Source organism: Kwoniella shandongensis, chromosome 13, assembly GCF_008629635.2.
Source record: "Kwoniella shandongensis chromosome 13, complete sequence".
Lineage (NCBI taxonomy): Eukaryota > Fungi > Basidiomycota > Tremellomycetes > Tremellales > Cryptococcaceae > Kwoniella > Kwoniella shandongensis.
Genome location: NC_089299.1, coordinates 424,282 through 452,172, shown reverse-complemented (window position 1 = coordinate 452,172; position 27,891 = coordinate 424,282). Strand labels below are relative to the sequence as shown.

The 27,891-nt window shown below is 50.4% G+C and overlaps 7 protein-coding genes across 7 annotated transcripts; 5 read left to right on the top strand and 2 right to left on the bottom strand.

Annotated features, from left to right (window-relative positions):
- Positions 1-268: 268 nt before the first annotated feature.
- On the top strand, positions 269-3,792 carry CI109_106857 (uncharacterized protein; the record flags this gene model as incomplete). The annotated part of the gene is made up of 3 exons (XM_032002078.2): positions 269-1,009; positions 1,066-1,380; positions 1,435-3,792. The coding sequence occupies 3 exons, from the start codon at positions 269-271 to the stop codon at positions 3,790-3,792; spliced, it is 3,414 nt and encodes a 1,137-aa protein (XP_031863635.2).
- A 312-nt stretch (positions 3,793-4,104) lies between these two features.
- On the bottom strand, positions 4,105-6,635 carry CI109_106856 (uncharacterized protein; the record flags this gene model as incomplete). Its single annotated transcript, XM_032002079.1, has 14 exons — positions 4,105-4,155; positions 4,230-4,307; positions 4,389-4,491; positions 4,566-4,722; positions 4,809-4,903; positions 4,967-4,988; positions 5,038-5,127; positions 5,183-5,321; positions 5,389-5,548; positions 5,612-5,675; positions 5,729-5,746; positions 5,802-5,958; positions 6,029-6,111; positions 6,179-6,635. 14 exons carry the CDS (start codon positions 6,633-6,635, stop codon positions 4,105-4,107), a joined length of 1,674 nt encoding a protein of 557 aa, XP_031863636.1.
- Positions 6,636-7,663: 1,028 nt separating this feature from the next.
- Positions 7,664-9,773, top strand: CI109_106855 (uncharacterized protein; the record flags this gene model as incomplete). Its single annotated transcript, XM_032002080.1, has 10 exons — positions 7,664-7,670; positions 7,730-7,978; positions 8,048-8,356; positions 8,423-8,469; positions 8,525-8,682; positions 8,741-8,905; positions 8,967-9,311; positions 9,374-9,421; positions 9,479-9,559; positions 9,611-9,773. 10 exons carry the CDS (start codon positions 7,664-7,666, stop codon positions 9,771-9,773), a joined length of 1,572 nt encoding a protein of 523 aa, XP_031863637.1.
- Positions 9,774-10,449: 676 nt separating this feature from the next.
- Positions 10,450-15,721, top strand: CI109_106854 (uncharacterized protein; the record flags this gene model as incomplete). The annotated part of the gene is made up of 10 exons (XM_065967919.1): positions 10,450-10,827; positions 10,896-10,999; positions 11,047-11,129; positions 11,185-12,698; positions 12,768-13,169; positions 13,231-13,559; positions 13,624-13,819; positions 13,878-14,978; positions 15,052-15,210; positions 15,272-15,721. 10 exons carry the CDS (start codon positions 10,450-10,452, stop codon positions 15,719-15,721), a joined length of 4,716 nt encoding a protein of 1,571 aa, XP_065823991.1.
- A 524-nt stretch (positions 15,722-16,245) lies between these two features.
- Positions 16,246-17,153, bottom strand: CI109_106853 (uncharacterized protein; the record flags this gene model as incomplete). Its single annotated transcript, XM_032002082.1, has 7 exons — positions 16,246-16,304; positions 16,365-16,404; positions 16,478-16,510; positions 16,579-16,646; positions 16,733-16,811; positions 16,905-17,009; positions 17,082-17,153. The coding sequence occupies 7 exons, from the start codon at positions 17,151-17,153 to the stop codon at positions 16,246-16,248; spliced, it is 456 nt and encodes a 151-aa protein (XP_031863639.1).
- Positions 17,154-18,020: 867 nt separating this feature from the next.
- On the top strand, positions 18,021-23,636 carry CI109_106852 (uncharacterized protein; the record flags this gene model as incomplete). The annotated part of the gene is made up of 17 exons (XM_032002083.1): positions 18,021-18,119; positions 18,185-18,334; positions 18,395-18,521; positions 18,579-18,736; positions 18,799-18,920; positions 18,985-19,348; positions 19,395-20,565; positions 20,620-20,713; positions 20,768-21,183; positions 21,248-21,396; positions 21,445-21,494; positions 21,550-21,679; positions 21,735-22,058; positions 22,123-22,369; positions 22,432-22,685; positions 22,751-22,955; positions 23,083-23,636. 17 exons carry the CDS (start codon positions 18,021-18,023, stop codon positions 23,634-23,636), a joined length of 4,614 nt encoding a protein of 1,537 aa, XP_031863640.1.
- A 367-nt stretch (positions 23,637-24,003) lies between these two features.
- On the top strand, positions 24,004-27,268 carry CI109_106851 (uncharacterized protein; the record flags this gene model as incomplete). The annotated part of the gene is made up of 7 exons (XM_032002084.1): positions 24,004-24,062; positions 24,182-24,314; positions 24,535-25,215; positions 25,343-25,482; positions 25,597-25,739; positions 25,798-26,183; positions 26,237-27,268. 7 exons carry the CDS (start codon positions 24,004-24,006, stop codon positions 27,266-27,268), a joined length of 2,574 nt encoding a protein of 857 aa, XP_031863641.1.
- Between the last annotated feature and the right edge of the window lie 623 nt (positions 27,269-27,891).

The window sequence follows — 27,891 nt, the reverse complement described above, 5'->3', positions numbered from 1 at the left end:
TCGTAGACATGCTCTCTTGATAGTCATTTCCGCTCAATAGCCCACGTCTGCTGAACTGCTCGCTCCTATCTCTCCTCTAACAAGGAATCCGATCCATCTACCGAATCGAACGGCTTCGCAACAAGGTCTGACGTGAGCACCGGCTGAACGACATTAACACCGAGCGGTTTGATGGCAGTGTCCCAGCCTCCGTAAGTGTCTTGTCCAATTGTCAGCTCACCAAGTTTGACTCACTGACCATAAGTCACAGCCGTAACTCTACGCTATGATGATCTCTGCAAATCGACCACCCCTTCGTTCTCTCTCACCAATCACGGAGCTCACGACTCCAAACTCCCTACGCACTTTGACTCTGCCACAAGATGATGCCGATTATCGCTCTGAGCATCCCGACCAGCATGATGACGATGACGATGCTAGTGTTTATTCGAAACATTCGACCGATACAGTCACTCAAGATGCCCCACCTCTCAACCACACCGTTCCTCCTCGTCTTACAACAGGAGCAACAACGACGGCGGATAGCAACAATCATGCTCGACAACGAACCACGTCCCTTCCTATTCGAGGAAGAGGCAACAGCCCTACACTCCCAGTACGATCCCCATACCGTCCACGACCTCTACCACTCCATTCTCGATCCTTCTCAACTTCTGATCGATACGTACCTTTCTCATTTCGTTCTGCGCCACTCCCAGGTGGACTCTTACCGCCTCCTAGAAATCCTCCTCCGAAAGTCAAACCATCAAGACCACTGACCCCGCCTCCTCCGCTCAAACTTGTTCATAGACGAACGGTCAGCGATGAGGCGAGAGATCGAATTCCGTCTTCCCATGAGGAGAACGAGGATGAAGAGGGCCATAGTGCTGTAACCGAAAGCTCAGATAGCAATCATATCACGGTGGCAAGAGTCGGCATCGAGGCAGGCAGTGGCCTGCATCAGAGCTGGCCGATGTTCGGCGCGGACTCGGACGAGAGGAAAACATCCCCAAAGAAGCAGAGTATGAGCGTGAGTCACCCGTACACTCGGTTGTCAAACACACTGCTGACGATAGCCCTGCTCAGGAAACCGATCTGACTCGATCTGCTACCAGGGTGTCTCTCGAAAGGCTGTCATATCCGGTCTTGTTGAACGTACCGCTAGAAGAATTCCCAGCTGCCACTTCACTGAAGGACTCTTCTCGTTTCTCTCCGCGTTTACTCAAGAAGAAATCTCGTAGTCCGCCCGGAACTCGTTTGTGGGGTGACAGCAACCGTCCTAATAGTTATCATGGAAAACCTAAACCAGGAGGCGTCCTAGTGGCCAACGTGACAGGGGCAAATCGATTGAGTCCGCTTGGTAGTCCCATACAATCGAACCAAGAAATGGTGGAACAAAGCGTAAGTGTCGTACCTTCCTTTTCGGCCAAAAAGGCTGACATCGCGGTACATCAGGGCACGACGCCTGTAGGTCGCAATGCCGCCCGCCAATCGTCCCGATCACCCGATTCGCTCAAGTCGACAGATAGTCGAACAACCCCTCCTTCGCGAAACAACACGACCCATCGTCGGAGAGTATCAGGTCTCTTGTCCTCCATTTTTGGCTCCGATGCCCAACGAGATGGTAACATGACACGCAAACTATCCAAAAGAAGTCGAAATGCAAATGGATCTTTGATATCCCACACGCCGCCGTCCTCTTCACCCAATACTGCTGGTCAAGCGGACTCAGACGAGTCGCCTGCTCCATTGCAGTTGCAGAGAGCGATACGTACGTCTGGCACATTCGGTATTCCAGATGACGGTTCTGACATTTACGGAGCGCATGGATATCACCGATCACCGAGTTTAGAAAACCCGCCTGGTTCAGCAAGCAGTCGAGTTGCCTTTGGTCGGGCTGAATCGACTGATGGGTCGGTCATCACCCACTCTGAAGGAGTGAGAAGGGTGCTCTACGTCGAGAACCTAATGGAAGAGGAAGAGGGACCAGGAGAGGGAGCACCCTTGATCGATGAGGAATCGACGTTTTATGATGCCGCCCAGACGGAGTTGAAAGAAAGTGGCCCAGTCGGACAGGTGGGAAACGGTCATTACACTGCTTTCGATGAGTCGAGTCATCCCGATCACCCAACAGATCAATTGCCATCAAGGCGCAATTCTACCAGGATTTCACAGCCTTCGACGGCTCTCGCAGGTGACACTACCTCACGACGCAACTCTGCAATAAGTGAGATGAACAGCTTTCACGACAGACCGTACTCATCCGCTGTTTATATACATGGGAACGACATTCCCGAACATCAGGACATTCACACCGACATGGGGAATTCCCGTTATGTGTCGCCACATTCGACACCCAGGAGTCGACCTCGTCCTCAATCGCCTTCACAACACGCTTCACCAAGACTGAAGACGCCTGAACCGACGTTCATCCCTCCTCTACCACCGGGTCAAAATCCGACTTCCGAACTGCCACTTTTGATTGCTAGTCACCTCCTCTCTACCCACGCAGCTGCCTTGATGAGACACTCAACGACGATCCAAGAGATTAACAGGTCAATGCGAAGGATGGCGCAGGAAAGTCTGGATTGGGGAAGTGTCCTCATGGAGATGGCACAAAAAACACCCTCGTCCGAGAGTGACATGCCGGATGGTCTACCAATCACCAGTAGTGCGCCTTCGAGACGCACGTCCGCTGTTTATGACGGCGTGCCACTTCCTCGAGCGAGCGATACATCGCTTGGGGAGAATGCCATGACATCGAGGCCACATACTCCGTTCACTTCCCGAACACACTCCAGGGAGTATGATCCGGTCCAAGCTGCCTACGATAATCTCACAGCCATGCCGACTCGACCGTCGCTGACACGTCGGCTTGCTCGAGCACAGGAACGAGAGAGGAAAGGCGAATCTTTACCTGCAGATTTGCTCAAGGAGGCGGAGAGACTAGGTCAACAAGGCTGGGCAAGTCTTCATGTGGCGGAAGAAGCATGGACATCTGCGATGGAACAGCTAGGCCAGATTGTGGAGGTCAGCCAGGAAGTCGAGCACGAAGTACCAGTACCAGTATCAGGTGGTAGCCAGTCTAGAGCTGGTATCGCTTCGACTCGGACAAGTACCACAACGTACGACTACGATCGACACTCAACCCTCTCACCACTATCCGCCGTAGCGCACGCTTTCCCCGTTGCATCTCAGCCTCAGCCAGGAGACTCTGTTCCGCCGTCATCATCATCATACCAGCTAGATCCCACGACTTCTTTCTTGCCTAATATGATCCATTCACCAACCTCGCCTCAATATCCATCCTCACGAGAAGTGGAAGACAAAGATGCGACGATCAAGATCCGTCCTCGTCCCAAAGCGGTACATGCGTTCTCCAACCCTCTCATCCAACCTGTAGATCAACACTTGTCGACTCGACCAGTCTCGCAAATCCCCGAAAGGGGATATACGGACGACCAGCTGCGAGTTCAGCTGCACTCCAACTCTGGAGAAGAGAGTGCGCCTTCGTCCTCACTCGATATGAGTAGAGCTAGGAATAGTCTGATCAATTCAACGTCTACCAGTGCGACTCATAACGCGGCAAAATCGACGAGAAGGTTGAAGAAATCAACGCGACACAATCACACAGCAACGGGCTCAACAGGTGATGATGAGCAACGGGGGAATACGATCAGAAGTAACGTTACGAGAAATAGCAAAGACGAACAGATGGATTATGGGTGTGTAAGCAAGGGTAGTGGCAGGAGCAGAAGCGAGAGGATGAGGAAACATTGGTGGTCGCGGAGGACGAATGAGGTAGATCAATGAAGCGGCGAGCACAACCCGACACCTCCGAGTACAGCACCCGCGGATTAGGTAACTTGTTCGAAGAGACGGGACAATCCCCTATCATCGACTATGGCGACATACAGTAGCAGTCGGCGAGAAAGTGCCTGGTCGATTCTCACACACTGTACCTGGATTAATTGACTGGTAGTCGATGAAGACGCAAATGGACCACGATATCATGATAGTAACTTAGTTTGATCAGTCGCATTTAGGTCGTTCAGTGCAACAGCGAAGTAGAGTAGTATAATGCATCTAGTATGAGTGTGTCTAAAAGGTACTTCTGCCGTCGATTTAGGCAACTGTTTCGAGCTCTAGGAGCGAAGCGATTCTCTCAAGGCCGATCTGCGGTTCAATCTCAGAAGATCAGATTTCGGTCCGGACGACGCGACTAAGGGCAACGAAGGCGTTTAACTCACGACGAGATTATCGCGCGGGACACTGAATGTCACCCTGTACCATCCTGGGATATGATAATGATATGCAGTTCCAGGAGCCTAAGCAAAGTACATCAGACTCGGCATTATAAGGAGGTTCTAAGAGCAGTCGTCCCTGAGTATGGTGTGGGTCCAACTCACGATGTATACTCCGCCATCCAACAGTTTCTGGAACACCTTCTTCTCTGTCAAAGCGTCCGAGAATCCTAACGCGCCGCCAATGTTGACCCAGATGAAATTACCCCTACGAGATTGTAGCTGCCGTCAGCCGCACGTTTTATTTTCCTCGCACGATAGATGTTTCGCTCTTGCACTCACGCATTGGAATCTGCCACTTTCACGCCATGCTTCTCGAACCATCCTCTAGCGAAAGCGTGAGCCTCTGTCAGACGGGCTCTGTTCGTCGTGATGAAGTCCTTCAAAGCGGGCGGGTCAAGTAGTAGTGTTGACCAGATCACGTCGGCGGGTGAAGAAACTGCATTGTAGGCCGAGGTCAGTTTGAGTCTATTTGGCTACGACACTAAACCACAAGTTGAAGGAGAAGCATATCTGTGAACTCACTCTTCATCAGCATTGAGGTATTGGCCATTGCCCTCAGCAAGAGTGGGTTGTTCTGCGAGATCAGAGATCCGATTCGAAGACCGTTGGCACAGAAGCTGGATATGTAACATGCGACGTTAGCCCCCGATCTCTCCTACAGCCCGAGATGACCAGCTTACTCCTTGCTCATCCCGTATACCACTGCGAAGATCGTCAGCTAGTGCAGCAATGCAACACCAACGTAGCTCACCATGCAGCCTAGCTTTGTCGAACGCGATTCCAAGCTCCTTTTCCACATCGATGGACATCATACTAGTGAACGGGACAGCGTCGGGGAAATCTATCTCGACAAGTCAGAACTTTTGATTTTGCTCCCATGGAACGTGCTGACCAACCTTTATTCTCGTACACGCTCAAAGCGTAAATCTCGTCGGAAACCAGATGCAGATCTCTCTCTTCGCAGAATTTGGCATATGCCAGTAACGTCGATCGGGAATATGTTCTCCCCAACGGGTTCTGCGGATTACACACGATCTGGATATAACCTCAACATGTCAGCTGCGTTCGAAGTCGTCTCCGACCTATAAGAATCAAAGCTCACCACTGCTCTGACGGTGATACCTTCTTTGGCAACCTCATCGAGCTTCTGCTCGAAAAGACGGAGACATTCTGGACCGAACACTTCTTCACCAGCTGGCACGTGGACAGGTATCAAACGTACACGACCTCGACCGATTAGATCTCTGTCGAAGCCGGTATAGCTGGAACACAGATCAGTCAATTCAGGTATAAGGCAAATTTTGAGTTGATATGATTGCACATACTATGGGGCAGCAAGGAGAATGGCTTCTCCCTCGTCCATGAGGGTATAGAACAGCTGGTCGAGTACTAGGGGAAGTCAGCGTGCTATTCGAGATGTCACTCCTTCTGTCTAAACTTACCAGCGGAGCATCCCACACCTAGCCAAGAGAAGTCAGCTATCGTGCGACATTTCTGCACCTCCGGTCGGCTCACCAGTGATGATATGTTCTGGCTTGACCTCTTCAGCAGGATTGAACCAGTCGTTATACAGTCCACTGAGGGCCCTGTTAATCCGTCGACTTCCCCACAAGGAATCGCCGTACGATAAATCAAGAGGGGTGATATTGTCCTTCAAGGCGGTACTGAAGAGCTACAACGAGTGATGGGAAGGTCAGCCATGTGCGAGTGAGAAGCAAGAGGACAACCACACAATCACCCACCTCCATACATTCTTTCTGCATCAAAAAGTTCTCTGCGACTCCGAGGGAAACAATACCCCTCGGATTGGACTGACAGTCGTACTCTAGCCCCGAGAGAACAGCAGTGATCAGCGAACCAATGCAACTCGCAATGAAGGATCCATTACTCACGATCCTGGAAGAGACAACTGAATCTCTCAATCAATGGACCCGCATTCGGTCCACCTGTAGCTCTATCACTCAATTTCGGACCTAGATAGATCCTCCTCTGTTCTTCCCTACTCCCTAGCGTAGAGGATGGAACCGGTGGGGGAGGTTTTGGGAATCGCTGGATAACAGGTCCCTTGCCTTGAGCGAGTGAGGACACTGAAAGGTGGGTGAAGCATGAGATAAGGGTGTTGGAATCTTCTGAAGGGGAAGTGCCTAGTTCTACGAGGGTCGATTCGCGGTATTGCTCAGAGGGAGGAAGCAGTGTGGTGCTGTCCTCCGCTTCCGCTTCCGTGCACAAGGTCGAGGGCTTTGTAGGAGCAGCTCGCGGAGATGAAAGGACAGGAGAAGGTAGACCACATGGAGGTTGGAGTGAGTATCGGGTCGTGTCGAGCTTTGGAATGTTGTTGGGCGGCGACATGGTGAGGTGGGTAAGAAAAGTATTTGAGTTTGGAGGGACTCGAATACGATAATATGGGGAGATATATGGTGTTCAAAAGCGAACGGAAAGAACTGATAGGTAGATCAATGTATAAGGACAGATCTGATCAGATGATCGTCGAGACGTAAATCACACACGTTGTGACGCGCAAGTCAGCTGGTATTGCACTGAGTAGTGCTGCCGAGTGTTATCGAGTGGTCTGCCTGGGGGTGTTCTAGTACTTGTAGAGTGAGAATAGAATGTCGGATCTTCTTACAGTATCGACTCATTCTTTGTACCCATCTGGTCCTCTTTGTCCATGCTGGTCACAATGCGAATGTCCGAAATTGACTGATTGATTTCCATTTTGACCTCGAGGAATTCGGAAGAGAAAACAATAACAAACCGATGAGACACGTGGTAATCAGATATTGTCCTTAAGCTTATCTCTACGGTGACGAGAGGGTACGAGAGTATACGTGGCATTACAGAATATAAAACAAATGATCTATTATCAAATCCTAATGACATTACGAGCAGTGCTGTATGTAACACGTCGCTGCACTCTCCGGTTACTGCCGAAAACCGAACTTCCCCAAAAACAAAATCAAGCTTCAACTCGTTACAACTTTATATCAACGAGTTTCACCATCACCATCATCGTCATCACATAGAGATAGATTTGCACCAGTGACGAACTTATCACGACGGAAACGCTTTCTACATCATCACTGGCATCACAAAACGCATCTAGAACAGCTGCAACTCGAAAAAACCAGACAATTATTCAGGTACAGCACGACCTCCCTTTGAAAGGATCCTCCTTCCTACGTGGTTCTGCCACCTAAGTACTTGATTGCCCCACATTGGCCCCGCTTTGGCTTCCTAAACGAATCACTTCCGCATCCTTTCTACGCAATCCCCCTCGATAGCATATATACACTTCACACAGACGACAATCATCCCCATAAGACGCCTGACCAGTTCCATTATCTTTACAAACTGCATTACAGATCACAACTTTCAACATGACGGGTGAGTCACCTTTTTGTGATCACTCACGCGACCAAGCTGACTTTGCCTTCTTAAACTAGACACCCCACCAGCAAACAATCATCCTATCAACCTCCTCACGCTTCTCAACGACCTCCGCCTGTCCCCTCCTCGAGTCATTCAATCTCCGCCTACACAACCTCGTCGAGCTTCAGTGGCGCTCATCATTCGCTTGAGACCTGCTGAAGAACTCGTGTTTGAAGGTCATGAGCCCGACGGATATAGGGGAAACGTCATCCCTTCGTCCGAGTTCGGATTGGGATACACCCTCGATGATTTCTTCAGACTACGTGAGTCGTTTCCTGCTCCTTCCAGTATCGAGTACACGTTGCTTATGGACCATTCTGTCATCATCTCAGCTTGGGTGAATCACCCTCACACTGTCCCTGAGATCCTTTTCATCCGAAGAGCACCTACAACCTCACCCTCTACGAACGGTGCATCATCCTCGTCCTCGTCACACCATCGATGGGCTTCTCACATCGCCTTCCCTGGTGGTCGACAAGAACCTGATGATCAAAGCGCTTATTTTACGGCGCTGAGAGAGACGTGGGAAGAGATTGGAATCGATCTTGCCGAGAAGGAGTTCTTGCACGTGGGGAGATTGGATGAGAGGGAGGTCACGACGAGCTTGGGGAAGAGGCTGTTGATGATTCTCAGTCCATTCGGTTAGTCACATCTCCCCTATTTCAGCAGACAAAGGCAAATCTGACTTGCTTTATCGCAATTCCTAGTGTTCTTACAAACGTCTCCATTCAGTCCAACACCGGAACTGCAAGCAGTAAGTATACTCAGGACGATTCCGATATGAAGTCGCTGACGCCACTTACCCAAAGTCCGAAGTTTCCTCAATCCATTGGATCCCTCTGTCCCTCCTCACTCCCCCTTTCAGCCAGGACAACTGGTCCCAAATCGAGATTGACATCGGCACGCGACTCAGTCCTCGAAACGAGTTTGTACGATGGTGTCTGCGCAATCTGATAGGGAAGATGCAGTTAGTCCTTCCTTCCTGGCTGAACTATGGTGCAAAAGCTGACGAAATGATCGAATAGATTCGGTTGTGTACTTCTGCCAGATGAGCCGGAAAACATCGCGGAGGGCTTTGATCCGAACTTTGAGTTTGAGGAACCTTTGGAGGGTGGCAGTGGCAGCTGGACGAATGCGGTGGACGGAAAGCGCGTATTACGGTTGTGGGGATTGACATTGGGAATGACATTGTGAGCTAAATCGTCTGTGATGTGTTTTTTTGTGAGGCATGTCGCTAACACATACGCGTAGAGATCTGATCGCTCATTATCCAAATGTGACACCTCCACACTTGGTTGCACCTCGGTCTCGAGCCAATTCCAAACCCGCCTCACCGACGACACCAGGAATTGTTAGTACGCCTCGAACGCCTGTCACAGTTACGAGCAGTTTCGAAGATCAGTGGGAAGCCGCACGAAAGGCTTTAGAGAAGGCTGAGCAGGACTCTCCTAATGGGAAAGGAGCGGAGAAGGGTCAGAACGGTGTACGAGAAGGCAACAGCGGAGCCGGTCTGACGAGAAAAGGAGATCTGGGGACCAAGGTCGATGTCAAAGGGAAGGCGGGAAGGAGAAGACGTGGTGTGGGACCCGGTGTGACGTGAGTCCCATAGACCTGTCATACCTTCTTATGGTGTACGCATGCTGATCCTACCATAACAGGGCTGTGTTCCCACGATTCTCGTACCCAGACGTCAACTTCTGGATATGGTGAGTACTGCTCCGACATCATAAAGTAGAATCTGGCTAAACAAATCATGTATTTAGGGTGTTCGGTCGTCGATACAGACAAGTGGTCAAAGGATGGGAGAACTCTGTGCGAGGGCCGGATCGCGCCGCTGATAGACGGTAAGTTACGCCTGCTTCACAAACTGTACGCGTGCTGATGAGCATGTGCAGGGTGAACTGGTCTGGTCAAGCGCTGGCGACATTCTACTCGGCTGTCCGACAAGCCCTCCTGGTGACCATAATAATCCGAGCACTCTTGACCGGGACAGGTCTGGCAGGAATCGCCTGGCTTGTTCTGAAAAAGCTTGGTAACACAGGAGGACAGGAGCTCTGAGCGCGACACCACAGGACATGACGGGTCTGTTTGTTTGTCAGGGTGGTATAGCACGGAACAGAGGATTGAGCATCACATTACATGGTATTTCTGATTGTGTTTGGTATACATTGTCGTTCATTGGACGTTTATGACTTGTTGTCAAGAGTGATGAGAGGATATGCATACATGCATGTATCGATATAGCGAGTTACTGGAGTACAGATGGATGCATAGGACATGACCTGTGCCACAAGGTATTTCTCCGCGGAGATAAATAAGTGGCGATTGTATCCTGAATTAGGAATGAAGCCCCCCTTTTGTTGGGTTTAACCTGTCTCCGCTTTCTCACGTTGTTCGTTTGTTAACCACACAGACAGGCCGTACTACATCCACCATCACGACTTTGACCTCAAGACCTGGTCGATAGTCTGCAAACTTGGTCGCGACTCAATAGTTTGTACCTCCACTCGTCACATATATCCCTTGGTCCCATTTCGACAGCCTATCGCGCGTTTTGTCCGATTTGACCCTCGTTTCGGTACAACAACGACGAAGCGAGGAACGCTGTCGTTATTTGGTCATATCGAACAACATTAATTCAGACGCGTCTGTCTTTCCAATCCACCACGCTCATTTATCAACTCGAATAACGGAGTCGCAACACACACCAACTTAACGACGACGGGAGAACAAGATGTCGGATCAAACACCTGCACTCGATGCCTCAGTTCCAGAGCAAACGCAGTCTACTCCAGCTGCTGTTGCTACTGCACCTGAAGTGACCACTTCAACAACATTTATAGCTATTCCAACTACATCACCCTCAGCATCCAACAATGCTACCTCCTCCCCTGCAGTCGCTTCTACTTCCACGCCTGCTCCTATTCCAACAATAGAGACACCCGCTCCGGCTGCATCGACACCGACACCAACAGCAGATGCAGTCGCTCAATCGTCACCTGCAGCTGTCGTACCACTACCTCAACAGCCTGCACCTGTGACACTGGAGGAAGAGAAAAAGATGGAATTGGTGAAAGGCATGGACGCAAATAGATTGAATGCCGTTCGCAAGGTGAGTTCAGAAGTACTCGTGCTGTGCTGCAAAGGGGACTAAGCTGATGTTTTCGTATCTTCCTACAGAGAGTTAACGACCTCCAGGCCGCTGGTGCGACGAGAGAAAACAATGTAGAGTTTTCGAAACTGAGTCTGGTTCTTGATATGTATGCGAGAGCCAAGCTGTTAGAGTGAGTCTACCCAATGTCCTCCCTAAATGGCGATGTCTCGCTAATAGTTTAACCAGACAACAAAAAGCTTCGAGCCCCGCTCAGACGACCGCGAATGGAACATCACCTTCTGCTGGACCTAGTAACGGTAGTAAGTGTGAATTGCCGAAATGTCAACAAGAAATACGCTCACGTGCCTTTGATAGCTGCACCTTCGCCCGCCCCTACACCAGCACACGTATCGATGACTCCCGCTCAAATAGCTCAGCTTCGAGCGCAAGCCGCGGCCCACCAGAGTCTCAGTCGAAATCAACCAGTCCCCTCATATCTCCTCAACGCGGCGCAAGGAACACCACCACCCGGTATCGCAGGGCAACCGGCATTACCTAGTCCGCTGAACGGGGTCGAAGCGAAGATCGTTGACAAGACTGTCGAGACTGTCATCAGCGATAACCTGGAGCACAGGAAGGAAGCGAGCAGCAGCGAGCAGATCGATGGTGTACCGAGTGGATCAGGCAGCGAGAAAGAGAAGCAAAAGGTTGTCACCCCTCCTCCTGCTGGACCACCATACGCCATGGAATTCGATCAATCTTCCATCATCTACCCCTACAACGCCTACTCCCATCCTTCCGTTTACGCGCATCGAAAATTCGACGATGAGGTCGCCAATCCTGCAAACAAGCTGCAACGACTAGTTGCACCCTCTCTGATGCCCAAAGGGCTTGATCCTTACTTGTTGATGGAAGAGCGAAATCGATTTGTGGAGACCAGAGTCGCTTGGCGGATGAAGGAATTGGAGGAGATGGACGCGACCCTTGGTTTAGGGGAACAAGGCGCTAAAGACGTTCCAGGCATCATTGAAGCGGAGAAGAAACCCGGCGACGCTCTTGGCATCCAAGCGAGAATCGAATTGCTCAGTCTTAGATTATTGGGCAAGCAAAAATTGCTCCGAGAAGACGTTGTCCGAGCTATGCACGGTGCCTCTCAGGTACCAGCCGATCGATCTCAATTCCGACGATTCAGAACTCACACCTTACGTGATGCTCGAGCGACGGAGACTGCCGAACGACGACAGAGAACGGAAAGAGAACAGAGAGGCAAGCAACGTCATTTGGCTTATATCAACTCGATCTGCGAGCACGGTCAGAACCTGATCGGCGTCGGTGTCGGCACATCCCGAGGGTCGGGAGCGGACAAGATGAAACGACTAGGACGAGCCATGATGAAGTTACATGCCGATACCGAGAAGGAGGAGCAGCGACGTATTGAGCGATTGGCGAAAGAACGTTTGAAGGCGTTGAAGAATGACGATGAAGAGGGTTATCTCGCTTTGCTCGGCGAAGCGAAAGATTCTCGTATCGGTCACCTTCTCGCTCAAACCGACTCGTATCTCGAAACTCTTGCTGCGGCCGTTGTGGAACAACAAAACGACGACGGTATGCGAGATCCGCATCACCCAGCTCCGGCTTTCGAGCAGGAAGAAGGAGTTGTCAACGAAGCAATGTTCGGTGCTAGAAGACAGGATGGAGAAGAAGAAGGAGCCGAGGCGAAAGCTGGAAAGGTGGATTACTATGCTGTCGCACATAGGATCCAGGAGAAAGTCACAAAGCAGGCAGATCTGCTCAGCGGTGGTACTCTCAAGGACTACCAGGTCAAGGGTCTGCAATGGATGATCAGTTTGTTCAACAACAGACTGAACGGTATTCTGGCAGACGAAATGGTGAGCAATGCAATGATTATTATTTAACTCGTATGCAGAGTCGCTAATCGAAGGGGAATGTGCTTGTAGGGTCTTGGAAAGACTATCCAAACCATCTCACTGATCACCTACCTCATCGAGAGCAAGAAACAACCCGGTCCTTTCCTTGTCATCGTCCCTCTATCTACCCTCACTAACTGGACCATGGAATTCGAGCGATGGGCCCCTGCAGTCCGCACACTCATTCTCAAGGGCTCTCCGGCCGTCCGTAAGGAGGCATACCCTCGACTAAGAGCGATGGACTTCCAGGTCTGCTTGACCACTTATGAATATATCATCAAGGAACGACCACTGTTGTCCAAGATCAAGTGGATTCACATGATCATTGATGAAGGTCATAGATTGAAGAACGTCAAATCGAAACTCAGTCAAACTTTGAACGAGCATTACTCGACGCGATCCAGATTGATTTTGACTGGTACACCTCTCCAGGTACGTTACTGGCTTTTGACGATCTGAAAGCGAAAGCTCATGGCGATTTGCTTGTTTACAGAATAACCTTCCGGAACTTTGGGCCTTGCTCAACTTCGTCCTTCCCAAAATCTTCAATTCGGTCAAATCATTCGACGAATGGTTTAACGCTCCTTTCGCTAATACTGGTGGTGAGAAGATGGAGATGAACGAAGAAGAAGCGCTGCTTGTCGTCAAGCGTTTGCATAAAGTGCTTCGACCGTTCTTGCTTCGTCGATTGAAGAAGGATGTCGAGTCGGAGTTGCCAGATAAGGTCGAGAAGGTCATCTACACCAAGATGAGTGCCTTGCAGTGGAAGCTGTATGAGAGTGTACAGAAGTACAAAACTCTTCCAACGGATATGACAGCAGCGTGAGTTTGGCTTCAGTCCTGTACTGCCGGAGGAAGCCTTACTAACGCCCTCCAATGTCGACAGGAAACCACAAAAACGACAGAACTTGCAGAATGCCTTGATGCAGCTGAGGAAGATCTGTAACCATCCTTACGTCTTCCGAGAGGTCGACGAGGACTTCACCGTTGGTCACACAACGGATGAACAGATCATTCGAGTTGCGGGCAAGTTCGAGTTATTGGACAGAATCTTACCGAAATTGTTCGGCACTGGCCACAAGGTGAGTTGAGGGGAGGTCACAAACATACAGTCAGGAATACGCTGACTCTCCATCACAGGTCCTCATCTTCTTCCAAATGACAGAAATTATGACGATCGTGTCCGATTTCTTCGACTTTCGAGGTTGGAAGTACTGTCGACTAGACGGTAGTACCAAAGCTGAAGATCGACAAACCCTCCTCTCCACCTTCAACGACCCTCAATCGCCCTACCAAGTGTTTATCCTGTCCACCCGAGCTGGTGGTCTCGGTCTCAATTTGCAATCTGCCGATACTGTTATCATCTACGATACCGACTGGAATCCCCATGCGGATCTGCAAGCCCAAGATCGTGCGCATCGTATCGGTCAGAAGAAGGAAGTCCGAGTACTTCGACTCATCTCGTCCGGAACCGTCGAAGAACTTGTCTTGGCTCGTGCGCAACAGAAACTCGCTATCGACGGTAAAGTTATTCAAGCCGGTAAATTCGATGATGTCACTTCCAGTGCCGAGTACGAGGCATTGCTTGCCAAGGCTTTCGAGGCCAATACCGAGGACGACAACGAAGAGACCGACGAATTGGATGACGACGAGTTGAACGAGCTTCTCGCTCGTGGTGACGAGGAGCTAGGAATCTTCACGCGTATGGACGAGGACAGGAAGAAGAACAAGTTGGTGGATTGGAAGGCTTCCGGCAAGAAGGGCGAACTCCCACCTCCTTTGATGCAGGAGTCAGAATTGCCACCATTCTACCGACGAGATATCGGACAAGAGATGGCGGAGCAAGTGGCGAACGAAGACGAGCAAGGAAGAGGACGAAGAACCAAAGCGGATGTCAGATATACAGATGGTCTGACCGACGATCAGTTCATTGCGGCTCTGGAAAACTCGGACGATGATGTGGACGACGCAGCAGACCGCAAGCGAAAACGAGCGGAGAAAAAGGCTGAAAGAAAGAGGATGAACGAGTTGCTTTCTCAAGCCGAGGCGGAGGGCAAGCCATTGGACGTGACGACGGTCATCAAGCGCGATGAAAATGAATCACCCTCGCCTTCGCCTGCTGTGGAGGACCAAGAGTCGACGTTGCCTGTTATGACACCGGTGGGAGGAATGAAGAAGAAGAGAGGAAGACCAAGCAAGTCTGCGACACCGAGTGTACAGGGTGATGAGCTGGTGCCTCACGTGAGTGTAGTCTGCTGATGAAATGTGTTTCATATTGTGTGTGGCTTGTGCTAACTGCGACTCTGTCATGTAGAAACGAAGAAAGATTGGTGGTGGTAGCGCCGGCCTCGGTGGCCAGGTCCAAGGCTCCGAGATTCAACTCATGATGAAGCTGTACAACCAAACGAATGCGCTGAAATCGGATCTGGGAGAGGATCTCAATCAATTCTTTGTCACTCCAGTCAGCAAGAAGGTGAGTAGTGTTTATCACAGAGCTTCTTGACACCCTTGCTGATGATGTTCTGGCCATGTAGGATTACCCCGATTACTATGTTGTCATTGCTCAACCTATCGCCATGTCACAGATCAAAGCCAAGATCGGTAAACCTTCCTACAACCTGCAACAATTCCGAAGCGACATGCATCTGCTGTGGAACAACGCTCGAACGTATAACCAAGAAGGATCATGGGTGTTCAACGCTGCCGAGGATATGCAAGAAGGTTTCGACAAGATGTGGGAAGAGGAAGTACCGAAATTCCAAGCGGCACAAGCGCAAGCGCAGGCGAATGGGAATGGGAATGGAGAAGGTGGAAATGGTACGCCCTCAGCGGAAGCGAGTGGGACGAGTACACCGATGTTCAAACCTGCTGGAGGGGAGAAGGTTACAGCACCAAAGATTAGAATATCAATGGGTAAGAAGAAGATTCAAGCGAAGGAGGAAAGTGAGAGTGATGAGGATGAAGATATGGATGATGATTATTAGCTTAGCTAGGCGGGATTCAGATCTCATGCCGGCAGGGGGCCAGCTATTTGTATGATATGATAATTATGGTATAGCGGTGTCATAATTTTATAGGGTGTATATGGGTACAAATAGATATCATCATCATCATCATGTGCATTGGTTGATAACCATGTGGTAGCAGAAAAGGTCTGTGCGATGAGGCAAGGGTGACAAAGCTATTGTCGGCCTCGGTCTTCCGGGGATGTCGCCATTTGCAAGCACGAAGTGATATTACACTTGTTGTGAAAATCATTCATTGCGCGCTTCATGTTTCTTCTCTTTCTCTTTCTTGCTCTCTTATTCTCGCTGTCGTTATCAATCACTGCGTTTCAGAACCACTGAACTTGGACAATCGCCCATGAAACAAACGGACAGAGAGGTCCACAATATCCCGAAGATGACACTCCCCTATCCTGGTCCTATTGGCGCCGACCCAGTATTTGCATTCATTATGGCATACGGATGATCGGGAACTAGTTTATCAGGATATGCTACGGAACTGCTTAAACGTAGTTCTGGTAAGTCTTCTGAACGGCAATGTACGCAGATCCGAAGAACAAGGCTGAAAGAAGCAAGTTTAGTGAGCTCTTTCACCGTGGTGTAGTTGAGAGGCTGTACTTACTAGCGAGACCCAAGTAGGAAGCAAAGTATGCGGGACCGACCTACGAGAGAAAGGAATGTCAACGATGTCGTCAAGGCGTGGACGGAATCTACGGCTTTACTCAAGATACTCACTCGCTTCTTGGGGTCACCAGAGACGTAACCGATCTAAAAGGGACAGATTTATTAACACCACTTCCCTCGAACGCAACTTGGTAGGAGATGTTATTACTCACGGTGTAAGACACTCGACCAGCGATCCAGATCAACATGGATGCAGAAGCGACTTTGGGGTGGAACACGCCTACAACAAACACGAAAGGGGAGGATCAGCACTATCCCACGTGAACGTGAGGTGAACGAAGTGCTGATGGAAGTTTCGATGCTCACTGAAGAACGCAAAGAGGGCAAAGACGTATGGGATGTTCTCGATGGTGTTCGCGTGTGCTCTCTGGGCACAGTTGAATTTCTACGAATGGTCCGAATCAGCTCGACCGATCACAGGATACACCACTGGTGAGAAGGAATGGGGGATGTCTCGGCGAAGTCAACGCCAACTCACCATCTTCTTGATGTCCTTCAACGCTTCGGCATCAGAAGCATAAGCGTTGGGGTAAGCGACACCTGCTTCTTTACGAAGTCGGGTCACCGTCGTTTGTTGGAACGCCTGTGATGTACATAAAGAATACGCGTCAGTGTTCAGAAAGGCAGGGAGAATGGGACAAAGGGGAATACTCACGTTGAGCATGAACGCGCCGACGATGGGGAGACCAACGACGGGGAACGCAGAGGGGAGAGTGATAAAGGACATATTTGCAAATGGACTGGTTTGGATCACAGGCAGTAAGATATGAAGATAGTGTATATGGAGAAGCAGAGATGTAATGTAAATTGACTTTATTTATACTGTACGTGTCGCTTCAAAATAAATGATAGGATTAACGAATTAAACTCTTGGGATCCTCGTATAGATCTGATCTGCAATGGATCTCCTCGCGGATAGAAAATCCAACTTTTTAGGCGTAGGCGTACGCGTACGTGTGCATGAGCTTGTTACCCGAGTAGCTGCAGTAGCGAGATGGGGTCTTTGCACAGATACAGATATGTTCTAGTGTTTGTCGAGACTCGCTTCTACGGGCATTGACCGTGATCAAGTTATTTGGCGGGATGTTGTGCTGTAGTCACCGTACCTCCCTCCGCCTCAGTCGCCCAAGGCCGACGGTCTGCCCTGTCTATGACTGAACCTGAACGCGAGGTGCCCTCTTGAGTCGGTCTCCCAGTCCGCGGACGGCAAGTGCAACGAACATCATATATGTGGATGCTCTGTTATGTACCGTCTTCTTAACTTGGCGAAAGCATGACACGACGGTCATGCACTTACTACATGCATCATGCCAACTCACAGACAGTACGTTCATCACCCAGATCTTACTGGACTATCAATCCTTTGACGAAAGTCACCAACGGGATCAAAATTGGGATGTGGAGGTCCCACTTTATACGGACCCGGTCGCCGTCCGCTTCTTTCGCGTCATGGTTGAGTTCTGGAGTGCAACTCATCACTTCTCCCTCTTGAATGAAGCCATCTGCAACCACTATACTTACTCCTCAATACTCCCAACGGTCGTTGCAAGTCTAGCTTTACGAGTCACGCTGTTCAACTGCACCTGACCCTGAAATGGCTCTGCGACTTCGTCAAGCCATTGCAGGAAGACCGAATACCAAATCAAAGCAGAATGTCGGAGTGATCGTTGTTGACAGCGGTAGAGGATATATTGTCAGTCCACTTCATCCGGACTCTTTTCTATTCTACGGTGTAGCTGATAGTATGCTCGGGTGCAGGTATACCCTTCCTCGTCGAATGTCATACTTCTGACGCCGGAACTGGAGCTAGTTGAGACATTACAATTCTGGTCCGCGCTTCCGCACAGAGCATCAACATCCACTCCGGGTGAAGTGAGAGGAGTACTTTGTAGCTCTCCAGAGGGTCCTGTGAGTTGTATATCATCTGACTATGATGCGATGAGATATTAAACCTGCAACACTCCGTAGATTATCGCGTGGAGCGATGTTCATATTGTCTTTTGGCAATATCTCGCCTCAAAGTCTCGCGGAAGTTGGACCATCCATTCGACAATAGTCGCTTCTTCCCCTGTAACATGTGTCGACTTCCGAGCCGGTGAGCTGATATGTGTTGAGCGTTTATCTGAGAATATCAGCTCATGTACACTGTTAGGGACCTTGGCGCTGGGCACTCAGCGAGGCATCGAATACTGGCGGATGGACCCGAAAGCGGAAGTGGTGGTTTGGGATAGATTATGGGAAAGATCATGTCCGAATCCGACTACCATCACTATATCTCCAGCAACAGGACACCTTGCCTGGTACACAAAAGTGAGCTTCACCCACTCGTCTCGAAGTCGAAGGTTACTCAATCGGCTGACTACTGATCGCAGGGAGAAAACTCGGTTCATGTTCTCACTATCGATCGGAAAGGGCAAGCCGCGAGTACTACGCAAGAGATCCGTAATCCAAGAGAGATCGCTTGGATCGGTTGGCGTCAAGCGAAACCTGGGAGGTGAGTATAACGATTCCTCTGTCTCTGTCTAAGGCGTTGGGTATCTCTAATCTACTTTGATTAGTGGAGACGCCCACCTATACACCATCACGACCAATTCTGTCTTCCGGATATATTCGCCCGTTCTGGATGATCCAGAATGGTTTCAACTGCACTTGACACTCGACCACAGAGCCTTCGCGTCTGTTACTACCACTACGTCAAAAACAAAGGGGAAAGAGCCCCAGTCAAATCCGTTTGGTGTGATGTGGGTGTGGAATGCGGATGTTCTCAAGGCGGTCCTGAAGTCAGAGCTGGAAGGGATCAAAGAAGGAAAGGTGGAGATCTCATCGGAAGGACGTAAGAAACTCGAGTCGTTGGAAGCGGAAGAGAGTGATGTGGTAGTTTGGGTGGGACCTGATGGCAACGTTGTGCTTCGGTCGATATTAGTGAGTATTGTTTCAACACGATTTTCTCCATACTGACTTGAAACAGAATATTGAACGCAAACCGCCGACGCTGCTAAAATCCCTCCATCTCGCAAACACTTCTCTTCCATCTACGATCTTATCCGCTCACTGGACCTCCCAAGCTCAACTCTTGCATATACCCGATTCTGGCCCTGCAGTCTCTGTAATCCTCCTTCCTAATGAACAGCATCCTCATATCGAATCTCTTCGACTATCTTTGCCCAACATCTTATCATGCAACGCGAATGGCGTTACGTCGTCATTGCCAGCGCCCTCATTGGAGGAGACCACCCTTGTTCAGCTGGAGAACACAGTGGATCGTTTGGTACGGACACCGAATGGCAGAGGATTGCTTGCAATCGGAGAAAGCGGAGAGATTGGCATGTGGTACAAACTGCAGCTGGGTGTCCGACCGAATAAGTGGCAGCATGGCCCGAAAGCGTTGGTCGGCAAAGGTCGCTGGAACAACGGGACGTCTCCCTCTCAAGCTGCGATATTTGCGAAAGGGCGAGCTATTGTCTTCTACACGAAGCCAGCAAGTGGACCTGCCAGTATCACGCTACGACACCTCGATGCCGGTGCGACCACACCGCAGGAGCCGTTGACTTTCCCGCACTTCGCGCCCACCGAAGGCGATGAAGTGGAGATGCTTCTGGCTGTGTCTGATATTGATGATGGATACAGCGGAAAGGGACGAAGGACGCAAAGAGCGATTGTTATGGCTGCTACTCGTAGTGGAGAAGCATGGGTTTGGAGGGTCGTCTCCCGTATCACCCCGTCAGAGTCAGAGATAGACGGTCGCCCTGATGTCTTCCTTCTTTCGCATTACCGATTGCCTATCGATTCCCTACATCTAGACGAATCGCCAAGGATGATCTTGCCGGTCGACCCGATGGGATGGCATCAATCCGCTATCGACTGGACGACAGACACACCGCTTCAGGATATGGTGCTTACCGTGTCTAACGATGGAGATCTTGAATTCTGGACACCCAAAATCGGCCAACATCTTGCAAACGCCACTGTGGATCGGAATGGGAAAGACCTTGAGCATGGAGATATGGCGTGCGAGCCTGATGGACATGGACATGTGCACAGCGTGCTTGACCAGCCATGGACGAAGACAGGAACTGTAAGAACGGAGAGGAGGAATGTGATAAAAGCCAGATGCAGCTCGCGGAAGAAGACGGTTCTGAGTGAGTGCTTCTGTTCGATGGCGACGATTGACGTGGCGCTGATACCGGATATAGTCTGCGAGCTACCCGATGGTAGACATGAGATGACGATCTGGGATTCGAATGTCAGCGAATTCTCAACTGGATTGGAGCTCACTCACGTATTCGGGTTCGTTTCTGGTCGTCCGTTTAACTTGAATAGGATCTGACATTGTAATTGTAGGCTCGGCGAAACTATCCTCGATCTGGACTGGACAACCACCTCAGATTTGCAGTCTGTCCTTGCGATCGGTTTCGCGCACAAAGTCGTCCTCATCTGCGAACAACGCATGTCATACGTCGAAACGACCCCTGGCTGGGCGCCCTTCCTTACCATCGACATGGAGCGATATACTTCGGAACCGATTAGCGACTCAGTCTGGCTTGCGGGTGGATCATTGGCGGTCGGGGCAGGGAACCAGATCTATCTCTTTAGCAGGTTCCTGGACAGGGATACGCCTACACCATCGCCATCTGCTTCAGCTCGAAGTGTGAAAATCGACGAGGAAGAGCCAGAGGATATCTTCCAGCTGATCGCACATCAGAATGGACCGCTGGTGGACTACCATCCGATCTTATTGGCACAGTGTCTCTTGTGGGGTGAGTGAGGCCTCATGAGAACGATATTCTCGTCGACCGTATCTGATGCGACTTGTATCCGCAGATAAAGGCGCTCTCGTGAAGAGTATTCTTCTTCAGCTTGTGAAAGCGTTGAAAGAATGTGAGGAAGATGGGAAGAAGAGGCTAGTATTCAAGCGGTTGGACCCTTCAGAGTTTTATGCCACCAAAAGACCTGTCAGGACGGTGAAATCGGTATGTGACGCATTCACGTCGTGAGAAGGTGGCTAACTCGTTGGACAGTCGGGTAGGAAGTATGACGGACTATTTGATACAGTTCAACCTGAGATTGAGTGAGTGAGATCGCATTTCATTTGTGGCTCAAGACTGAATTGTGTTACATCTTAGGGACGACGAGGACGAGTTCACGGCTCGAGTTGTTGCCGAATTGATCAATCGTTTGCATAAGAATGTCAGGGTCCCTCTAAACAACGCCGAGAAGTCCTTCCTGGTCTCAGTGGCTCAAGCAACCCTTGAAGTGAGTTAACCATTCTTAGGCAAGCCTTGCTCGTCAACTGACATGAAACCTGCAGGCCGAGCAGCAGAGAAGATCTCTCGACTTTAGCGGTTTACGATATCTCATCTCACTTCGGATGTATGTCAATTGGGACAGAATATCGGGAGCTGGTGGAACAGTCACTCCGATATCCATCAACGGCGATGAATCGATACAAAATGGTACAACTAGAAAGGGGAAAGGCCACTTCTCATTCCGCAATATCGTATGGGCTATGCATAGCGAGAGTCAAGAACTGCTCCTCACCGCTTCGACAGAATGTTTTAGAGATGGTAAGATGTTGTGGGATGAGGCGAAGAGATTGGGACTGTTCTTGTGGCTCAAGTCGGCAGAGAGTGTCGTGAGTTGCCTCGTACAACAGAAGTTAAACTTTGCTGATGAACGCGCTGTCATCGCCCCAACAGAAAGCTCAGCTAGAGGTCATCGCTCGCAACCGGTTCATGGCGGACGAAGATCGAGATCCCACCTCATGCTCATTGATCTTCTTTGCACTAGGGAAGAAGAAGGTCGTACATGGTCTTTGGCGTCAAGCTCCCGGACACAAGGAGCAGCAGTTGATGTTGAAGTTTTTGGCGAACGACTTCGAGTTGGAGAGATGGCAAACGGCAGCGATGAAGAATGCGTATGCGTTGCTGTCGAAGCAGCGATATGGTGCGTGGCTTCAAATTATCGTACAGTGGATCAGCGAAGCTGATGATTGTACACGGGGACAGAATATGCTGCGGCATTCTTCATGCTTGCCGGTAGACCGAAGGACGCCATCACTGTATGTCTGAGACAACTCGACGACTGGCAACTCGGTCTTGCGCTTGCTCGTGTTGTGGAAGGAGGTACGGACGGTCCGATCGTCAAGTGGATATTGAACGATACGGTCTTGCCTATGGCCTTCAAGGGTGGCCATAGATGGTTGGCCACTTGGGCTTTCTGGACTTTAGGCAGAAGAGATCTGGCCGTGAGAGTTCTCATCGTAAGTCTCAAGCGTCGATTCCTTTTGTGTGGGGGAGACTGACACTCTAGGGGATGATTTGATAGTCACCGATGAACGATGTAGCGGAAGCCTTCTCGCCAGAATCGCCGCTCGAGGTTGGGAATCCGGAGAACGACGATCCGAGCTTGTTGCTTATGTTTCAGCATCTCAAGTCGAAATCGCTTCAAACGGCAAAGGGGACGAGCGAGGTTTCAACAAAGTTGGAGTTTGACTTTGTGTTGCACAATGCGAGGGTCTTCTTCAGAATGGGTGAGTGGAACCTCTTTCAAACTTGGCATTGGCCATCCGTCCTCAGTCAATGGCTGCGATTGCGTTTCGCCTTGCAGGGCGTGATACAGTGAGGTCGAAGAGAATGCTGACGACCCATTTGCTGCAGGCTGTCACAACTTGGCCTTGGATCTTGTCCGCTCATGGTCATTCGAACGACCCTTCTTCCCTCCTCCCAAACCAAGATCTCGTAAACCAGCCACGCCATTGCCGGAAAGCCCGACCTCGACTATCAAAGCACCTACGCCTACTCGACCCAGCTTGAATGGCAGCATATCACAATCGTATACAGGTGGACATCGAAGACGACCGAGCTTCATGCTCACTGTCGGTCGACGCGAATCACTCATCATGGATATGGACGTGCTGAACGAGAGTGGGGCATCGTCAAGAGTCCCCAGTCCGCCAAACGACGATGGAGAGGGAGTGATGACCAATGGTAATGGCGAGAAACACGAGGAGGAGCTGAAAGACATCACCGAAGTGAATGAGGAGGAACAAGCACCAATAACAGCTGTTCCGGTGCAAGACGACAAGACGAACAAGGAAGAAGAGAGACCAACCACCCCACCTGCCCCGAAGAAGATTGGGAATCTGATGAAAGAGCTGAAACAGGATGTTCAACAAGGAGCGATGGAATTCAACATGGACAACTTCTTCTAATACGGTGATGTCAGGGGAAACTGGGTAGTGCAGAATGTTGTGACACGATTTTGAAGCATCGGTTTGCAGCACAGAATAGCATTGGACAACTATTATCATTATAAATGCATAGCGTACAGACGTATGAGCTAGACTATCTCTGACCGCGTATTATCTTTCGCTGTGTGATATGTTGCCCTGAACTCGCAACGTGGTCCGGCGGGGTATTTGGCTCGCGACGACAGACGAGAGTGAATGTCTTTGTTCATGTCTCGAGGTCATTGAGAATCGTCATATCAGATCAACACTGCTCGACGACCGATCACTACACGTTCTCCGGTCTGTGAGCTGATACAACACTACAGCAGCTTAGGACTGTGTGTACGATATGACGGACACGATCAAGGAAGAGGATGTGTTCAATAGACCTACATCACTTGAGATTCAGTACGTCATAACTCTTCCATAACTCCTTTCCCCTTGCAAGATAATGTATCACCGCACCTAGCCCTCATCGTGTTACACTGGGATTTCGAAGCTCGCTAATATACCTTGCGGACTCGTAGATCACGATGGAAGTCGATCTTTTCCGACCCATTGATTTCGATAAGTAGGTTGAAGGCGGACGCTCTTTCGAGAGGAGGATTGGGCGAGGTAGGGATGGATGGGGGTGTCGTTCTGAGATCAGTCTACTGGCGTGTGAGTGGTTCAGAATTCTCAATATCGGTATCGCTGCCCTTGTATCGCTGCACGTCACACTCGACTGCCCTTTGACAAGCACGCGGGTCTATGTCAGATCACCTCATTAGCCGTGTTGTCTCCTTGGCGCGACGGCAACTTGCAGCTCGTATACCTTCCGTTGCTAGAGAGCTAGCCCCCTATTTCGAAGGTTGCTAATCATGTCCCTTACTGCTCGCAGTTCTACCACTCTCTTCTCCCCCCTCCTACCTCTCTCGATCTCTTCCTACCTGCTCTTCAAGCTCGTCGAGAAGGCTATGACAATCTCCGACGACGATATCTCATTGCACCTGACGGAAGATGGGCCTCCGATTGTTCAGGCTACGACGAATATCTCTCCTCTGGCGGACCTAGCTCTTCCACCACCACTCCCGCCTCTGCGTCATCTTCCTCATCTTCATCCGCTACGAAGGGTGTGGGCGCTAGCGAAGGCGGGGAAGGTTGGGATCCATTATCATTATCCCAATCATCACCTTGGAAAACTTGGTTCTCACATCTCGATCTCCGTTCTACAATCGCTCAAGACGTACAACGTACATTCCCCGATATCAGATATTTCGAACTACCATCTGTGAGAAGATGTCTGACGACGAGCTTGTTTGTATTTGCGGTTTTGAATCCCGATGTGGGGTATAGACAGGGGATGCACGAGTTGCTCGCTTGTTGTTTCTGGGTAGTCGATAGGGATTCTCTGGACAATAACAGTCGAGGAAGTCCAGCCAAGAAAACGGATTTGATGGACGAGGCGATGAGGGTCACGCTGGATAGGAGATTTGTGGAACATGATGCGTTTGAACTTTTCGCAGCGATCATGAAGGGTGGCAAGGCATTTTACGAGTGGAGAGCAGAAGAAGCACCCGTGGTAAGTCATCTTTCGTATCTCCCCTTATCATACGCACACTGCTGCACGTGGAGTGATCAAGCAACGGCCAGGTATGGTATATGCAGGAAAGACAGGGGCTGATTGTTGCTTCCTCCTCTCTCCCTAGCGCACGAGAACACCCTCCGCACCTCAAGCTCCTATTATTGTCAGATGTAATAATCTTCATACATCACTGGTACGGCGGATAGATCCGCAATTGTGGGAGAGGCTGGAAGCGGAAGGGGTGGAAGCGCAGATATGGGCAATGTGAGTGGCATTTCCCTTGCAAAGGCATCAAAACCTGCGAGGCCATCGGTGTGGGAAGGCAAACCTTGGCAAGTGTCATAGAGTGAGGAGCTAACGGATGGGAACCGTACCCAGCCGCTGGCTCCGACTAATCTTCACGAGAGAATTGCCATTCCACTTGGCGCTGAGACTATGGGATGGGGTATTCGCCGAAGACCCAGGGTTACAACTGCTGGATTTCGTCTGCGTTGCCATGCTCCTGCTCATACGGAATGAACGTGAGTCGTCTCCTAACCAAGTGTGTCGAGTCGAACTTTGAATTCACATCGCCCACAGTGATAGAAGCCGACTACCCCACCCTTCTCACAAACCTCCTCCATTACCCTGCTCCATCTACGACATATCCATTCGAGCCATTCCTCATCCTATCTCAAGCTCTGTTCTTGCGCAATAACATCTCCCCTGCAGCGGGTGTGGAAATCGTCTTGCAAAATCAGGACCTGCTCGGTATCAAAGCGTCTCCACCGGAACGAGAGCGAGACGAAACAACAAGATTACGAGGATCGGGACGAGGGAGAGGTATGGCGAGAGGTGGTATGAGTGTGCGGGGCGGTATGAGAGGCGGCAAACCGGGAGTGGGAGGTCTAGCTCAAGGCCTGTTTGAGAGAGCACAAGCGGCAGGACTGGACAAGGCATTCATGTCCACTGTCGCGGATCTACGGGTGAGTTTACGATGTCTCGTAGACATCGCTTCACGCTGACCTGGCCATCGAAGAAAAACCTGCCTGATTCAGCAACGGCATATTCTTATTTGCCAAACCTTCCTTTCTCTCCAATCACATCCCCTTCAGCTCGGGATGCCGCTGCACCCTTTTCATCGATACCAAATTCTATCTCGGCTCTACCGCCTCGGACTTTCCTGACTTCACCCTCGGATAACAGCACCCCACCGCGACCTGGATTACAAAGTCGCCAATCTATCGACAGTCAGTCATCGCAAAAGACGGTGAAAGATGCCGAAAGAGAGATGGCGGAATTGAGATTAGCAATGTTGGGCATGGGGAAAGCTATGACCGAGTGGCTGACCACCCTGCGTTCCGAAGGCGAAGACGAGGACCCGGACGGCGAGAAGGAGGCTGCGTGGAAGGGACTGGACAAGATTCGGGACACGTTGCTTGATGCTGCTGGGAGCGAGGTGGATGAGATTGTGAGAGAGTGGGGATGGCACGATGGCTTAGAAGCACCAAGAAGTAGAGCAACGACACCCGCACCAAATCCTGCCCTTGCCTCGGAGCCTCCTCCAGTACCGATCGCAGCCCCGCTGGACGTCCAAATTGAGAAAAAGGATTCGCCTATACCGGCGCACAAGGGGACAATGGACTTCGAGGATGTCACGCCGACCCCTCCCAGTGTGGCTGTCCTACCCTCGATGCCGACTTTACCAGTGGCGCCTCCGATAACAGCGAATCCAGGACCATCGCAATCTGCCTTGCCACCCAAGCCATCGGTACACCTATCATCTTCAAGAGGTAGTCCGGCGACCGGACTACCACGAATACCTATCACTGCACCGTTGGGCTCGGGATTTGCCAGGTACGAACCTCAAGAGCAGACTACTCGGCCCAGTTCAGCGGGCTGGAACTCGAGCTCGGGGTATGTCAATAGGGATGATCGCGATGGAGAAGTAGGAAATGGAGATCCCCTAGCCGGACTAGGGGTATCGGTCAGGAAGCCCGCTGGTACGGCCTCCGGGAAACCTAACGCGTCGAGCGGGGTAGATCCTTTGCTAGGTGTGGGAGTGAGATGAAGGAGATCAAACGTAATTCAGCATACATATTTTGATGACATCTGAAGCATTCTTCTGTTTTCCAGTGATGTATGGAAGCAACGCTATCGGGCATGTACCCATCGCTGTCGCCGTGTCCGTGGCCGTGACCATCGCCGTCGATTAAACTTGTGGAACATGCGGTCATGTCACCCGCATGGTCTGTTTGTCACCGAGCGATCACCGCATCGATAAGAATTACATTATTGATGGAATCGGACAGATGCTGATAGTGGCCGACCGAACGAATCGGGAAAGGTCGATAACCGGGGTGAGTAACCTTCCAAGGGGATATTACGTAACTCTGCGGAGGATTCTAGCAGATTCCAGGTTGTACCTTTGTATTCTGACGCTTTCTAATCCTTTCTGATCCTTTCTAATCCATTCCAATCCTTTCATCATCCTTCTCCAGAGGGACGATGAGTCAGTGTCTGTGTAAGCATTCGTGGTGTATGGACGCGCGGCCTCGTAGCATGATATCAAGGTATAAAGAGCTGACCGTTGAATAACATTGACGTTTATCTTTTCTACTCATCACAAATACATTCTGATTAACCAAGACTTATTCTGCTACTTTGCCACTCACCCTCCAATCGATCAATAGT